Raw genomic sequence first — 16,582 nt, 5'->3', positions numbered from 1 at the left:
ACACATGGATCAGAGGCATCCTTCCTCCCACCCTCCCACCATCCTTTTTCCAGAAAGCATGGGCCTGAGGCCCCTCCAGGCAGCACGAGTGAAGGACCAGTCCCCTAGGGGCTGGAAAGGACATACCACAGCTTTCCTCCAGGAATATTTTACTGTGGTCTTAAAATGCGTTAATGATCTTGTATAAAACTCACTGTGGCCAAGGGCTCACACGCCAGGCTCTGGGGTGCCTGGGGCTGTGGATGCCCTGAGGGGCAGGAAGGTGTGAAGCAGGAGAGTGAAGATTAAAAGTAGAAAATCCCCCCCCCCCACTCCATGGCTTCATTCCAAATCAAGGCTATATTCTCACACCACAGCCCCCAGGGGTCAGCATACAAGTGTCGGGGATATGCTGTCCACACTGGCCACCTACTGACGCCTGCCCACTCCTTGCAGGGCAAGTCTGACACATCTGAAAAAATATAGCCTTTCCTTCCACAACAAGGAAAATGTGATTTAATTCTACAAATTTACAAGCCAAGATAAAATAAAAATGAAACGTGGAAAAGCAAACAGAACAGGCAGTCTGAGACTTGAGCTGGAGATCCAGGGCCGTCCCAGCCTGTGGCAGCTGAGTACACACAAAGCAGGGTTTGGGTCTGGACCTGCATGCTGCCTCCAGCACCGACCCCCGCCGAGTGTTCCTGAGCGGCCCCCATGGGGCTGGGGTGGGCTCCGTACAGAACCTCAGAACTTGAGGCTGAAGCCAGGGCCCGCGGCTGAGGCCCCCTGGTTTGTGGTCGTGAGGTGGAAACCCGTCTCCTTCAGGTCGTCGTCGCCCTGGGGAGCAAGTGGTGCCGTGGGGCCCCGGCCGGGCCAGCCCCGCCTCAGGGAGCCCCCACACCTTCCCTCCTCCTCTGCTAGCCCTGCCCCTCACCAGCTGGCTGTAGCCTAGGCCTCCTTCCGGCGGCCGTGGGCTCGTGCCACGCTTCACCCTTTGCTGCTCACTCTTGGCGGGCCACGTGGGGAACATCGACGGGTCGATGGGGAGGGGCGTCTCTCGGAAGTACTCATGCTTGAGGCCATCCTCTGCACTGACTCTCCGCCCAGGGAAGTAGGTCAGGAACCTGGGAGGACAAGAGCAATTGGCACCTGGCACAGGAGTAGGGGTGGGCGTGGGCTGGGGCATAGGGGGCGCACGCCCTGCATGTTTACACACTTGTTCATGAGATCGAAACCCTGGTCTGAGAGCAGGGCCCCAAAGCGTTTGCGGAGATTATTATAGGGGTATTCAGTAAAGGTCATCTTCTTGACTGCGGGGAGGTCATTGTAGCCAGGCCAGATTTTCTCACTGGGGGTCCCCAGGTCCTGAGGGAGAGACAGAGAGAGATGTCTCAGAACAGCCACAGCCTGCAGGGAAGGGTCTGGTCCAGGGTGCCTGCGTACACCTCACAGGATGCCCTGCAGGTAGGAGCCACAGACAAACCTTAAACACTTTGTTGATCTGATCGATTTCCGACTTCCCAGGGAATAGTGGCTTCTGAGTCAGCAGCTCCCCAAAGATGCAGCCCACCGACCACATGTCCACAGCCGTGGAGTACTCCTGGGAGGCCAGGGGGCACACTCAGGGCTGGTGGGGCAGTGAGCGCAGGTTAGGCCCCCACAGCCCCTGGCACTCACCTTGGCACCCAGCAGCAGCTCTGGGGCACGGTACCACAGGGTCACCACAACTGGAGTGTAGGCCTTCAGAGGGGACCCGTACTCCCTTGCCAGGCCAAAGTCCCCAACCTGCAAGGATGGAGGGTGGGCTATGGGCAGGCCCCCGAGGCCCGGGCATCAGGGGCCCCGTGGGGTGAGCCCTATTACCTTGAGGATGCCGGCGTGGCTCAGCAGCAGGTTGGATGTCTTGAGGTCCCGGTGCAGGATCCAGTTGTCATGTAGGTGCTTCACCCCACGCAGCAGCTGGATCATCAGGGTCTTCACCTCCCCTAGAGAGCAAAGGGTCAGTCCCAGGTTATCTACCCACCTCAGCAGCGACCAGGCTTCTTGGGGTGCGTCCATCCTGGGGAGGCTCCCAGCTCAGCATGGCCCTCACATGCGCAAACACTCGTGCACAGCATGAGGAGGTCAGAGTTACAAGGTCAGGGACACAGCCTGCAGCTTGGGCAGCCCAAGCATGGGATGTTTCTCGTTGGGGACACTGGCCAGAGGGCCCCACCTGGCAGGAAAGGCTGCTTCATGGTCTCCATCAGGCTTTTGAGGTCATGTTCCACGTAGTTCATCACTATGTAGATCTTGTCCATATTGCTGCCCACGACTATTTCCTAGAGAAGGAAAGCCGGTCTGTGGGTGCCCTGCTCCTCTCAGGCCCCACCCCTGCAGTGGTTGATTCCTGGGGCATGGGCATGCAGAGACGGTAGGGAACTAGACCATGTGATGAGCATCAGGGCATGGACATTTTGGGGGGCTGCCATACCCGGACAGTGACAATATTGGGGTGCTGAGCCTTCAGGATGGTGTTGATCTCTCTGAGAGATGTGATTGGGAAGCCCTCTTTCTCCTTCTCCATCTTCAGCCGCTTCAAGGCCACAATTTCATCTGAAAATGATTCAGAGACAGTCTGAGAAAACCTTTTACACACACACACTTGGCTGGGACCTGGGAAGCGTTTGTTTTGCACTGAAAAGCCTTGTTTTAATTGGAAAGTCCCGTATCACATCAGCACCACATAAAAAAGCCCAAATCTGTTGCCCAACAGAAACATTAGGCCTATTTCTAGACCAGCCTTTGTCCAAAATAGCTGAGAATTTTCCCATTTCTCTCTGTGATTTGCAATGAGACTCAGCAAACCTCAACATTGCAACACAGAAACATCCACCAGGGTCTTAGGTGGCCTCCCTGAGTTTCCAATACCCAGCCTCGGGTGCTGGGGAAGCTTCCGGTCCATGGCTCACACACCTGCTCAGGTGCTATCGCTCACCAGACTCCATACTCTGCTATGGGGCCGAAGTACCTGCTGTCACAACCAAGCAAGTGCAGAGCCTCATGGTCTGGCTGACCTCTAGACTCCACAGGCACCGAGTCAACTGCTCATGGGCCCACGAGTCATTAGCTGGCGCTCACAGGTAAGATGAGTCCATACCCAGGCATCTGGGGAGGGAGGACTCCCAGGAGAATTGGAACTGTGTTCAATGACCTTGACACCAAGGGTGCCAAAGGCCAGGACAGCCACGCCTGGATCTCAGTCCCTGAAAACTGGCTGTGGCTCCAGCAGGACACCCTGCCTCTGTCACAGTGCCTGCAGATGGCCCCGGAGAGGCTGTGCACAGTAAACATGACAGGTTGGGCCCGAGAAATTGCAGTGGGTACACCCATGGACAATGCTCCTCAGAAGAAACTCCTTCCTGCCTGAGGATAGGTTCTCTGTGCCACATCTCCCCTTCCCCCCTCGGGGGACACCCCAACACTGTACACACCTGTCTTCTTGTCCTTTGCTCTGTACACTACCCCGTAAGTGCCTTCTTCGATCCTGTTCAAGCACTGGAATTCCTCCACGCTTCGACAGCCCTGGAAAGCAGCAGATTGTGAGGATGCAGCAGCTGCAGCCATACTTACACATGCAGTAAACCCTGCCTGGAATCTGGGGGTGGTGCCAGGAGTAGCCCTCCTCTCCAGTTTCTTCAGTGAGGATATGCTTCTTAAGAGATAAAACCAAAATGGACAAAACCTCAGAAGGACCCATCCTTCTGAGCCAGGCCTGGCCTGCAGGCCCCACAATAAGAGAACACCAAGGGCAGAAGCACCCACAGCACCCCATCTCCAAAGCCCTGGCTTCCCTGGCTGCATGTATGACCCTGGTGGCAGATACCCACCAGGGGCCCCCCATGTGTTCTTAGCTACCGGCCTTGTCCACAATCAGCAAAGCTGAAATAGCCCCGGGGTGGGGAGGACGTCTGACCTGCAGGGCAGGAAGGTACTTGGGCAGCTCCTGTTTGAGTTCAATGGGTGACAATGCAGGAGAGTCGGGCACGAAGTCTCCTTCAGTCAGGGCACTGCTCTGTGGAGTGCCCTCACCGGCTTCTTCCTCCCCTTCCTCACTGTCACCGGAGTCTCGATCAAATCGGGACTCTGGAACTTCAAAAATTAAACCCAATTATGGAACCAGGAACAAGCAACGTCATCACCCCTCTCCTGCCCTGGGACAGGGGGAACAGCGAGGGCATGTGGATGCTGTATACAGGCTGCGTATCCCACCATCCTGGACAGAGGGCGCTGGGGTCTTGGGGTTTACCAGCTCAGCTGTGAGCACCAGGAGGTGCTGACTGGAGCAGGAGCTCAGAGGCAGCACACCCAGGACTTGTCCCAGGGCCTGAGGGCACCTCCCTGCCACATCTAAGCCATGGTGACACTCCGGACAATGCTCAGTGTGGCCCCAGGAAGGGATGCTGGCCCTCCACAGTCACAAGCGCATCTCTCAGGGAGTTGGCTGCTTATGTCTCTGGGTCGGGCTACACACACAAGACGGTGATCTACTTGCTTCAGAAAGGGCTGCAGTGCCAAGGGGCAGTGGAGGGAAGGAACATCCAACAGGGATGCCGCTCACCAACAAGGACGTGGTTCTCGCTCTCCCGCTCCCCGTCCTCACTCATCTCGTCCTCACTCACTTCCTCTGTAAGACAGAGAGGACGTCTGCTCAGACCTGCAAGGCCCCCGCACCACCCGTTTGGGTTCTGCCTCTTTCTAGGGCTCTCCAGAACCTCTAGAGGCACAAACAGGATCTCCTTCAGCTAATGGAAAGCAAGAACCACTGTAAATAATCAATTTTAGAGTCTCATGTGAGTCCCAGATACCACAGGATTTTCTGTTTGGAAATATTTTAAAATCAAGAGTTCAAATGATTTCTCTCGTTTCTAAACACCAAATAAACCATGGTGCCCTGTGCCTTCCTCACCAGCCGACTGCCCAGACGCATCCTCGGAGTTGCTTCCCGTCTCCTCTTCCTCCTCCTCCTCCTCCTCTGATTCTTCACTGCTGCTCCCCTCCTCCTCTTCCTCCTCTTCCTCCTCCTCTTCTTCCTCCTCCTCCTCCTCTGAACCTGACCCCGACTCCGCTTCAGGAAGAAAACAGCTGGAAGTGCATGGCAGGGGGTGGTGGGCCCTCCCCGTGTGGCAGCAGAGCCGGTGGTTACCTGATGAGGACTCGGCAGAGCTGCTTTTCCTTTCACTATCACTGACGTCTTGTAGATCAGACAGCAGGTCTCTCTCTTCCATTTTCTCTTCTTTTACTTACGAAACAAACCATCAAAGGTGAACATGGAAAACATTTTACAATAAACAAGACCTGATAGCAGCTCCATGCAGAGACTGTGGTCTGTAGGACAACACAGCTCACCCACACTGCTCTCAAAGACCTGTAACCAATGTCCCCACCAACAAATAGGCTTCACACAAATGATGGTCCCACCTCACAATACGAAAACACTTGAGCCTATCATTTCATTGCACAAAAAGAGTGAATTTTGGGCTAGATTATTTGTCACCAGAGAGCTGTGGCAGGCTGGCCCCAGGAGGTTCTGCGCACCCTCACCTGGCTTCCGGCCGTCCGTCAGCTCAAACCTTTCCCGAGGTGGCCGTAGCGGGCTGCGACTCCAGTGGCTTGCTTTCACTTTGTCACCATAATCTTCTCTCATCGTTCGGTGATGTGCAGAAACTGGGGCGCCAAACACAGCGGGAGGTGGCGTGGCAGCACCATCTCCAGCGGAGCCCAACCTCGATCAGATCCCACCCACACCCTGGCTGGTGGTGACGCACTACACGTACTCCTAGCCCTGGCCACACTGGCCTGGAGGCAGCGAGCTCTTCCTGAGGACCCACATGGACCTTCCAGAATCTTCTCTATTGGTCAGAAAAGAGAGAGCCACCACCTACCTCTTCAAGCCTATGCCTAACCAGCGTGGGCAGCAGACACAAGTGACATGTGGCACCTGGTGCAGCTGTCCAGAACCAGGCCTGGGAAGATCCTGTGGCTGCACACCCTCACCTCATACCTCAAGGGACTGTGGCCTTCCCCAGCCTGAGCCCCACGGCCTGTCCCCACTTGGCTCTGCCACCATCCAGATCACTTCATCCTTCAGGGTCACTATGCAGCCCTGAGCTCACCCATGGGAACAGCACCCCAACCGCAGAGTGCGCCCCCACACACCTTCCCTCCGGGCCTCGCGTTCCTTGCGTCGCTCCTCAGCGCGCCGCTCCCGTTCTTTCTGTTCTCGCTGCTCTTTCTGCTGCTCACGCATCTTCCGTTCCCTCTCCCGCTTCCTTTCCAGCTGCTCAAGGCGGTCCCTGCAACAAGCACAGCCCAACTCTCTCTCTCCGCAAACACAAAGTTTTCTTTTTTTACCCCAAGAGCTTTTTGCTGAAATTTAAAAATTGCCATTTAGGTTGTTCAATCCATAAAGGGCTCTTTAAAGATTTTATTTGACAAAGAGAGAGAACAATTAAAGTGAGTGGCAGAGGGAGAAGCAGACTCCCCGCTGAGCAGGAAGCCCAACACAAGGCTTGATCACAGGACCCTGAGAGCATGACCTGAGCCAAAGGCAGAGACTTAACCAACTAAGCCACTCAGGTGCACCATAAAGGGCTTTTTATTTATTTATTTTTAAAAAGATTTTATTTATTTATTCATGAGAGACACACAGAGAAAGGCAGAGACACAGGCAGAGGGAGAGGCAGGCTCCACGAGCCTGTGTGTGTCTCTCATGAATAAATAAATAAAATCTTAAAAAAAAAAAAGCTAATATATTTTTAAAAAAGAAAAAAAAGAGTATCAGTACACACAAACAGAAATGAGCATAAAGAATGGTGAAAATGGAACAAGGCCTGTGGTACAATCACTGGTACCAACTTGGGGCCCATCAGAGGTTACCATGCAGAAGGCTGGGATTCTAGAACTGTCTGTATGTGCCCGGAGTCCAAACTGTTGCAAAATAAAAAGCTGTAATTTAACACATGAAATCCAACCACAGAATTCCATTTTTCATATATTTATAAAATTGTGTAATCATCACAAGCCAGTTTTAAAACATTTCCATCACCTGATATGGCCCCTCATGCCCATCTGTGGCTAGCTTCTAGCCTGCCCCACGAAACTGTTTCTCTGCTTGGGATTCTGTGGACATTCTTTCTGCTTGCTTTGGGTTGAGCCTGCTTCTCTCTTCTGCTTTCACACATGCTGACTGACAATTTCCTTTTCTGTTTATCAGTGCTTAAAAACCAAAACATCTCACTCTACAACACGGCTTTTTCTGTATCCCTAACTTTTGGCATGCTGTGTTTTTCCTGCAGTTCAAGTTTTTTTTTTTTAGTTCCATGCTCAGCGAGGCGCCCAAAGCAGGGCTTGAACTCATGACCCTGAGATCAAGAGTCAGACGTTTAACTGACTAAACCACCCAGTGCCCCTGCTTTTCCTTTTAATTTCTTCTTTGGGCCATGGGTGATTTGGAAAAAGACTGTTGAATATCCGAACATTCAAAGTTGAGGATTTCCCCAGCTTTGTGTTGATTTCTACTTTAATCCTTTTGTGGTAAGGTGTGCTTTGTACAATTTTAATTCTCTGGGATTTGAAACTTGTTGTGTGGACCACATGTGATCTGTGTTGGACAATATCCCCTCTTGAAGTGTGTACGTACTCTGCAGCTGTGGATGGAGTGCTGTATGCAGGTGAGACTGAGCCGGTACAGGCTACTTTCTAGACACCTTACATCCTTGTTTTGTCTAGTTGTTCTATCAACAAGAGTATCGGGACTGAAATTTCCAATTAGATTTGATGAACTGCCTATTTCTTTCAGCTGTTTGTTTTTGCATCATGTATTTTTTCTGCTGTCAGGCACATACTCTTTCACCACCATCACTTCTTTCTGACGTATAGACCCTTCTGTCTTTGGAAAGCCTGTGTCAGTGCTGGTCTGACTTGTTAGAGAACTATGATGCCTTGCCTATTGCTGAGCCACTGGTGCTCTGTGGTTGCTGTGGGTATGATACATCTCCGTCCACACGTTTACTTTTGCCCTACTTTTGTCCTTCACTCTAAGAGGTCTTCCTTACAGACAACATACTGGACCTTGCTTTGCTATCAAAGAACCCCTCTGAGATATAGAAACGACTGCATGTTTCATGTAATTACGGATTTGGCTGAACTTAGTTTTGTTGTTGTTTTGATGTCTTCTTTCTGTCTTTTTAGGTCCTGTTTCTCTGCCCCCACCCCCTTTTTAAGATTTATTTATTTATGAGAGACACAGAGAAAGAGAGAGGCAGAGACACAGAGGGTGCAGCAGGCTCCACTCAGGGAGCTCGACAATGGACCCGATCCTGGGTCTCCAGGATCACGCCCCGGGCCAAAGGTAGGTGCTAAACCGCTGAGCCACCCAGGGATCCTGTTTTGGGTTTAAACAAGGATTTTTTAGAATGTCATGTTAATACCTGTTTGTACTACTTTGTTGGTTATTTTCCTAGTAGTTGTTCTAGCAACAGTAGCATGCACCTTATTAGGTTAATAAGGAACATTTGTAGATTCTGTTATGTTAACCTGTGCCTTTACCATTTCTGGAGCTTCTCTTTCCTCCTGAATAGGATTACTTTCTGCTGTCATTTCCATTCAAAACAAAGGTCTTTTCTGAGTATTTAAGGTGGGTCTTACTAACAATGGATTCCACCAGTTTATCTTTATTTCTCCTCACTTTTGAAGAGCAGTTTTGCTAGATACAGAATTCCCAGTTGCCAGGTTTTCTTTCAGCAGTGCGACCATGCCATTCCACTACCTTCTGCCCCCCACTGATTCTGAGAAGTCAGCCACCAATCACACTAAAGCCCCCCTTTTATGTAATTTTTTCTCCCGCTGCCTTTCTAGATTTTCTTCTGTGAAAAGTGAAACCAGTTTCACTGCTTAACTAGTTAATTAATTCATGAGACACATAGAGAGGCAGATAGACAAAGGAAGCATTCATTCATTCATGAGAGAGAGAGAGAGAGGGGCAGACAGACAGAATGAGGGAGAAGCATGCTCCTCGCAGAGAGCCCAACGCGGTACTCGATCCTGGGACCAGGATCACGCCCTGAGCCAAAGGCAGACGCTCAAGCATTAAACCACCAGGTGTCCTTCACCAGTTTCACTTTGATTTGACTTTATATTTATCCTACTGGGGGTACTGAGCTTCTTAAATGTATAAACGTTTTTCATTATACAAAAAAAAAAAAAATCTTTGTGCTGCTTCCTTCTCTCCTGGGATTGCCAATTACGTGGATGTTAGAACAAAATGCTGTCCCACAGACCTTTGAGGCTCTGTTCATCTTTCATCAATTCTCTCCATTCTTCAGAGTATAGTTTCTGTTGCTCCATTTCAAGTTCTTGCTGATCTGGAACACTTGGTTTCTACTGGCCCATGTGAACAGATCTAGGGCTAAACAGATGCTTTCTCTTCGGAATCCAAGTACACACAGAGGTGTAGTTGGAGACTAATGTCTAAGAGTCTGGTGTCTCAGCTCCCAGGCTGCTACAAGGTCTTTAGGATTTCCTTGTTTGAAAAAAACCACAGTCTATTTCTGCTATGATGCAGAGAACTCTAAGCAATGTATTTCCTTGGTTTTCCTGGCTTAGGCCACCTAGAACAGAGCTTAGTACAGAGCAGGGCCTCAATAAATACTTGCCCAGAGCAAATGAGGAAATCACTCTACGTCAGACTTCTCTTGGGCACAGAGTGTGTGTCAGAATTTCTATACATGAAATGGGTTATCTCCGAGAGGGCCTTACTATACTCGAACACAGTACTGCAACAAAAACATAGTACATAGTACTCCTATCCTTCTCACAAGGCATGCCCCAACCTGAAGTACGAAGCTCAGAGGTATTTACAGTTCCTCCTCCCCCTTACCAGGCAATAGCTGACAAGATCTATGAAGATCACTTCTTCCTATTCTACCTTCCTTTCCCTTTCCATCATTATGCATTTGGCCTCAAAACTTCACTCCTGCGTCTGAGTTAATAGACCCAGCTCCTGCTAGCAATGCCCCTTCCTTCAGGTACAAATCACACTCTTATACAGGGTCTCGAGACACAATGGCCAGGCCGTCCTCCTGCTCTAAGTACTTCCCCCAGCAGCCTCCACCTGTAGGAAATCAACATACAGAGTTCCATTTCCTTCACAATTTTTTTCTCAGGAAGACCCACACCCATTTGTCTTTAAAGATGAAGTAAAGGGACGCCTAGGTGGTTCAGCGGTTGAGTGCCTGCCTTCAGCCCAGGGCATGATCCTGGAGTCCCGGGATCAAGTCCCACATCGGGCTCCCTGCATGGAGCCTACTTCTCCCTCTGCCTGTGTCTCTGCCCCCTCCCCCCGCCTGTGTGCGCGTGTGCGCACGCCTCTCATGAATAAATAAAATCTTAAAAAATAATAATAAATAAATAAAGATGAAGTAAAAACTCAATCCCCGCAGGACAGATGTCTTGGTTAGCACCACCCTACAATACTGCACCATGACTCTGGGCTCCCAAACCACTTCTGCATCACATCTGTGTTATGCTGCCAGGTGTGTCTTTCGTCACTTTGCGGGGCTGCTGGCCATCAGAGTGCTCAGTTCAGGCTCCTTAGCAAATTGCGTTCACTCACCTCTCCCTCCTGGAGTGTTCCCGAGCCATCTCCCTCCTCTTCTGCCTCTCCCACTCTCTGCGAGCCTTATCCTGCTCCTCTCGGTGTCGCTTCCGGCGCTCATGCTCTCGTTCTTTTTCCTTTGCTCTAGCGTGCTTCCCTAAGGAGAAAGAGAGTGTCACATAAAGGGGTCCAACTCCCAAAACTTAATTTAAAAATACCCCATGAAGAAAAGAATATTTAATTAATGACTTGGAAAAACTATCACAATTTTATGTTTAAAAAAAAACAAAAAACAATGAGGACTTAAAACCCAATGCAGTGAGGCTACAAACAAGGAAAAAATAACGTGATTATGACTGAATAGAATTGTAACTCTTGCCTTGTCTTTCAATTTCCTGTATTAAACTATGATTGGACACTAGCTGACCCCTGAACAACACACAGCAGGAGCACGGACACCCAGTGCAGTCAGAAATCCAAGGATTACTGAGCCTGAACACTTAATCAGAAGTCTTAGTGACAACACAGTTGAGTAACACATCTTTTGTGTGTTATATGTGTTCCCTACTGTACTCTTACAATCCTGTAATCTACAGAAAAGAGATATCATTAGAAGAATTAGGAGGGACACCTGGGTGGTTCAGGGGTTGAGTGTGTGATCCTGGGGTCCTGGGATCAAGTCCTGCATTGGGCTCCCTGCAGGGAACCTGCTTCTTCTTCTGCCTATGTTTTTCATGAATGAATAAATAAAATATTAAAAAGGAGGGAGGCAAAAGGTTTGTGGTACCATCCTGGGTTTACCAGAAAATAGCCGTATACAAATAGACCACGGAATTCGAGCCCGTGTTGTTCAAGGGTCAGCTGTATACTAGTTTCATAATTAAAAACCAACAAACAGCACTGTTCATAAAGAACACAGGACAAAGCTTAGCTCCTTCTGGTGGATTTCCATCTGGTGGGACAGAACCCTGTTCATCAACTGCCGTTTTAAACAATGAGATTAAAACTAGATGCCAAGTCATCTTAATTAACATCCTTAAGAGAAAAAAAAAGAAGAGAAAAAAAAAAACATCCTTAAGAATCTCTTAATATGGACGTCTGGGTAGCTCAGTGGTTGAGCGTCTGCCTTTGGCTCAAGGTGTGATCCTGGGGTCCTGGGATTAAGTCTGGTATTGGGCTCCCCACAGGGAGCCTGCTTATCCCTCTGCTTATGTCTCTACCTCTGTGTCTCTTGTGAATAAATACATAAAGTCTTAAACATAAAAGAACTCTTTAATAATAATGGTAGGACATCAAACCCATCTGGACTTCCATCAATCATCCTTTTTTATCCCCAGTTAAATTAATTCAACACTGAATTGTTATAAATATTGCAAATATATCCCCTATATTTGTTGAATTAAGACAGAATTACATTTAAACTAACCCAAAACATACAAGGGGGGAAAAAACATCAGAAGGAAAATGAAACAGAGTGATCCACAAAATATTTATGCTTTCAACTAAAATTTCACTTTTTCTTCTCTTTCAGTTGTGCTATGGAGAAAGCAGCAGATCATGATATAGGAAACAGACCATTCTTGAACATGATACAAATAAATAAAAACTAAAAAATAAAGCTTCTGTACCCCCTTCCGCTGAATGGCTACGATGCCTACGTTTCTCTTTCCTCTTTTCATCTTTCCTGTGATGAGCTTTTTCTTTCCGAGACATTTGTTGTGGTGGTTTGATAGCCAAAGAATCATCTTCCTCTCCTCTGAAATAAGACACAACAGCGTCACATCATAGTAAAGAAAGTAGTGCAAGGAACATCACAGCACTATGGAGCTTCTCCAACCCAGAAAAATGCAGTGTTCAGAATACAAAAAAGTTTAATCTAAACCATCCTTTTAAACAGGACACTACAAAACTTAAGCCAAGACTGCTTATTAAATACAGACTCAAATCAAAAGTATAAGTGAAAAACCAAAGTGTATGTATAACGACGTCTCTCTGAGGAAACTTTAGAGGGCAATGGACATGCTCATTACCCTGATTACGGTGACAACCACACAAGTGTACATGGATACATCAAACTGCACGCTTCATATATATGTAATTTATCATTCATACATCAACAATGCTGTTTAAAAAAAAGATATTATGGTAATTTAATGACCCCCAAATGCCCCTCAATGATATCTTCAACTGCCTATATGACCAAAATCCTGGGAGACTTCTTGATCTATGTCTGTTTCCTAATTTCTGGTTAGGTTGGCTTTAATTATTTGATGGATAATTTGGCGCTGAAGATGGATACAAGAAGGAATCAAGTGTAAAAAAATAATAATAATAAAAAAAAGAAGGAATCAAGTGGTGCAGGAAGAAATGTTAGAACATTTTTCTAAATGTTTCTGCCCACAGGCCTTGCTTAATATACTTCAGTACTGTAGTGTGGTTTATCTGTGTACAATTTTAGGCAGTGATTTTACTCATCAAAAGCACACAGCACAATTATGTAAATGTACCTTGGGAGGGACGCCTGGGGGACTCAGTTGTAAATGTCTGCCTTCACCTCAGGTCATGATCTCAGAGTCCTGGGATCAAGCCCCACGTCGGGCTTCCTGCTCAGTGAGGTGTGTCTCTCCTTCTCTGCTTCTGCCCCTCCCTCTGCTCACACACTCCCCCCCCCCCAAATAAAAATCTTAAAAAGTAATAAAGAATAAATAAACGTAGTCTGTGAATGGGGTAGATTTGACTAAAGGACAACTGCAAGGAAAGGGATATACACTCAATCTTTTCCTTCTTTTTAAAAAATTTTATTTATTTGAGAGAAAGTGAGAGACAGACCACTTGTGGAGAGGAAGGGGCAAAGGAAGAGGGAGAAGCAGACTCCCTGCTGAGCAGAGAGCCTGATGTGAGGTTTGATCCCAGGACTCTGAGATAATGACCTGAGCTGAAGGCAGACACTTCAACTGAGCCACTGAGTCACCCCTCATTCAATCTTTTCATAAGAGATGTGAGGTAGCAACTGATACCATGCGGAGTCCATCTCAACTGTGAGGTACACCTAAAGTCACGATTAAGGGGACACTGTAGTTAAGCTTCTGCCTTCAGTTCAGGTCATAATCCTAGGGTCCTGGGATGAGTCCTACATGGGGCTCCTTGTTCAGCAGGGAGTTTGCTTCCCCTCTGCCTACCATTCCTCTTGCTTGTGCTCACATGCTCTTCCTCCCTCTTCTGACAAATAAGTAATAAAATAAAATAAAAAAGAAAACGACTACAGTTTCAAAGTAATGGTGGGACCGATCCTGCCTCCATAGTGAAGCACATGTGTAGCCTGGACACCTTCTTCATTGTGCACCTCACCCCCACCTGTCTTCCATGGAGTCCTCTCTTCTGTATGGCGAATTCCGTATTGTAATCTCCATGCGGTGGTCCCTCAGCTCCCCCTCCTCAAGGGAATCCCGCTTGGAATCCCGGTCATCAGACTAAGAAGCAAGAGAAAGTCATTTTCCTCACAGATAAGTGTCTTTTTAATGATAATCAAACCTTGCCAACATCCAAAAACAAAGTTTCACATATACTTTGAAAGGACCAATGTTATGAAATATAAAAAACATTCACTCAAATCATACAACGTTATGATTAAAACTCTGTAAGTTCAGAACCTGAGATGAAAAATCTGAAACCAGTATACAGGATCTGGAATATTAAGACTCTGCCAAGTATGCTACTTGTTTATAAAACCTGAAATTGAGCCTTAAAGCATATTTTATGCCAAATACTTTGTGCTATCTCAGAAATAGTTAAGGGTGACTAGCATTATCAGAAGCTACTTCTGCCAATATCCCTTTCAAAATTACCAAAAGTATCTCTAAATATGTTATGCAAACCAAAAAGGGAAAAGACAGAATATTAATTTCAACGTAACTTCCTACTATCCTAAACAAACTTAGAGATGGTGCCACAAACACAGAAATACTGATATGAGAAAATTTAGTCCAATAGCACTAATGAATTTAGGCTCAAAGTACTTCACGCTCCATGTAGATCCTGCCATCTACACACAGCTGTAATACGTTATCAACGTGTCTTCAATGTAAACTGAGTATTTGAATGTTTTTGTTAATTTTAGAATAGATTTTGGGCTCACCTGAGACATTTGGAAGTACAAAAGAACTTCACCGAAGAAGCGTTGTTCTAATGGAAAAACGAGGGCAAAGAAATTAAATCTCCTTTAAGAAAACCACTTACTTAAAAAACATGGCTTACATTTTTTAAGCGTTTTATCTCTGCTTTCTCTTCTTGTTCCTTCCGTCTTTTCTTTTCCTGAAGAATCTCATCTAAAGTTTTCACTTTCCAAGAGTCCTTTTCATCACCCATTGGAGTTAAGACACTGCAAAGAAAAGAGAATTGGAGCAAGGGCAGGACGCTGGCAGTGTGGCTGCGGGGGCGCCGACCGGGCGGCAGGGGTTGTCGTCGGGGCGGGTGTGAGGGCAACTACCGGGATGGGAGTGGGCGTAGTCCGGGCGGCCGTCAGGGGGGGCCGCCGTCAGGGGGGCGTGAGGGGAGCTGCCGGACCGGTGGGGGCCGCCCCGCGCCCCGGTGGCAGGACAGCCCCTTGGTGCGGAGCCCGCTCCCCGGCCCCCGGCACCCGAGGTCTGACGTCAGGAGGGTCCGGGCGGCCGGCGTGGGGCGCTGCGACGCGGCCGCGGCTGGGACCCTCGTCCCTCGGCTCGGCCGCCACGAGCCCGGGTTCGGGCCCGACGCCGCCTCAACGCCCAGCGCCGCGCGGGGTCCGCTTGGTCCCAAAAGCTCAGGGAGGCGGCTGCGCCTGCCGCCCGCTCCGGCCCTCCGCCACTCACCCCTGTGCTGTTGCCGCTGCTGCTACCGTCGCCGCTACCGCCGGTCCCGGAGCCTGAGGAGAAACAGCGCCCGGCGCGCGCCAGTAGCGTCCCCACTTCCTGCGTCGGCGCGGACAGATGGCGCACGGGGGCGTAGCCCGCCGCCCCTCGCGACGAGGACATCCGGCGCGCGGCCTCACGTCACTTCCGGTCCCGGAGCCTGCGCGGCAGTGGCCGACCCAAGCGCTTCCCCCAGCTCTCCGGTCCCGCCCGGTCCCTGCTCCTACCTCCCAGGCTTTGCGGTTGGAAAGGGCCCCAGGGACAGGGAGGGCACGGGCGTCTATAGGGAAGGTACCTGAAGTGGGAGAGGCGGTGGATGAAGACTGCCGTCCTCGGCTTCCGGGGTCAGGAGGGCCGCGAGGATGCACTTACATGGTCCGCGCCCACTGTGTTGGTGCAGAACCCGAATCCCCGGTGGAGGACGGAGACCAGAACGTCACGAGTCCAACAGTGCTGATCGTCTGAACACAGCGCGCTGTCCATTCTCAGTTTTGTTGGGTGTAAAGCAAATACACCTTGGTTCTTTTTTTTTAAAGATTTTATTTATTATTTATTCATAGGGACAGAGAAAGAGAGAGGCAGAGACACAGGCAGAGGGAGAAGCAGGCTCCATGCAGGGAGCCCGACGTGGGACTCGATCCAGCGTCTCCAGGATCACGCCCTGGGCTGCAGGCGGCGCTAAACCGCTGAGCCACTGGGGCTGCCCCTACACCTTGGTTCTGATGTAGACAATCACGGACGTGATTTTCAAGTTTTTCAGTGTGGGAAAGGTCCGGTGACAGGCCCTCCCGGACCTAGGGCCCAGGACGCCCCCTCGGCAGGTTCAGACTCAACTCACGCATCTGTACACAGACTAGAAACAGCCAATAAGTATGTTTTACTCAAATGAAAAGGGGAGGGGTGCGGAGATTTGGGGTACCTGGCGGACTCCGTTGGTGGAGCATGTGACTTCCTCTCGAGATTGTAGATTGAGCTCCACATTGGGTTTAGAGATTGCTTTAAAATAAAAATTTTAAAAATTTATTCATGAGAGACACGGCGGGGGGGGGGGCAGAGACATAGAGGGAGAGGCAGGATT

General features: G+C 49.2%; 1 protein-coding gene across 2 annotated transcripts; it reads right to left on the bottom strand.

Annotated features, from left to right (window-relative positions):
* Nucleotides 1–462: 462 nt before the first annotated feature.
* LOC129497716 (cyclin-dependent kinase 11B) lies at nt 463–15,576 on the bottom strand. 2 transcript variants are annotated; one of them, XM_055306790.1, is made up of 20 exons: nt 15,466–15,576; nt 14,873–14,996; nt 13,973–14,088; nt 12,247–12,374; nt 10,637–10,775; nt 6,181–6,317; nt 5,566–5,688; nt 5,168–5,263; nt 4,931–5,089; nt 4,583–4,648; nt 3,938–4,113; nt 3,456–3,546; nt 2,456–2,577; nt 2,198–2,303; nt 1,846–1,967; nt 1,660–1,767; nt 1,466–1,582; nt 1,199–1,347; nt 917–1,106; nt 463–819 (listed from the first exon to the last, which is right to left on the bottom strand). In XM_055306790.1, the coding sequence occupies exons 2-20, from the start codon at nt 14,981–14,983 to the stop codon at nt 727–729; spliced, it is 2,349 nt and encodes a 782-aa protein (XP_055162765.1). In that variant the 5' UTR covers nt 14,984–14,996; nt 15,466–15,576; the 3' UTR covers nt 463–726. The 2 variants fall into 2 exon arrangements, with proteins under 2 accessions (XP_055162765.1, XP_055162766.1); XM_055306791.1 differs by lacking the exon at nt 15,466–15,576 and adding an exon at nt 14,754–14,800 and having other exon boundaries at nt 14,873–14,993.
* Nucleotides 15,577–16,582: the final 1,006 nt, after the last annotated feature.

This window comes from Nyctereutes procyonoides, unplaced genomic scaffold, assembly GCF_905146905.1.
Source record: "Nyctereutes procyonoides isolate TBG_1078 unplaced genomic scaffold, NYPRO_anot_genome, whole genome shotgun sequence".
Classification (NCBI taxonomy): domain Eukaryota; kingdom Metazoa; phylum Chordata; class Mammalia; order Carnivora; family Canidae; genus Nyctereutes; species Nyctereutes procyonoides.
The sequence above is the reverse complement of the archived record's forward strand: the minus strand, read 5'-3'. Positions and strand labels throughout refer to the sequence as shown.

Bases quoted from the DNA above. Each gene is read 5' to 3' on its own strand.
- LOC129497716 (XM_055306790.1), bottom strand. From the start codon at position 14,983: ATGGGTGATGAAAAGGACTCTTGGAAAGTGAAAACTTTAGATGAGATT. The intron at 10,776-12,246 runs GTACAGAAGCTT...CTTTCTCCTTAG, and splicing joins TAGCCATTCAGCGGAAGGGG to GGAAGCACGCTAGAGCAAAG. The intron at 1,107-1,198 runs GTGTGTAAACAT...TTGTCCTCCCAG, and splicing joins GGTTTCGATCTCATGAACAA to GTTCCTGACCTACTTCCCTG.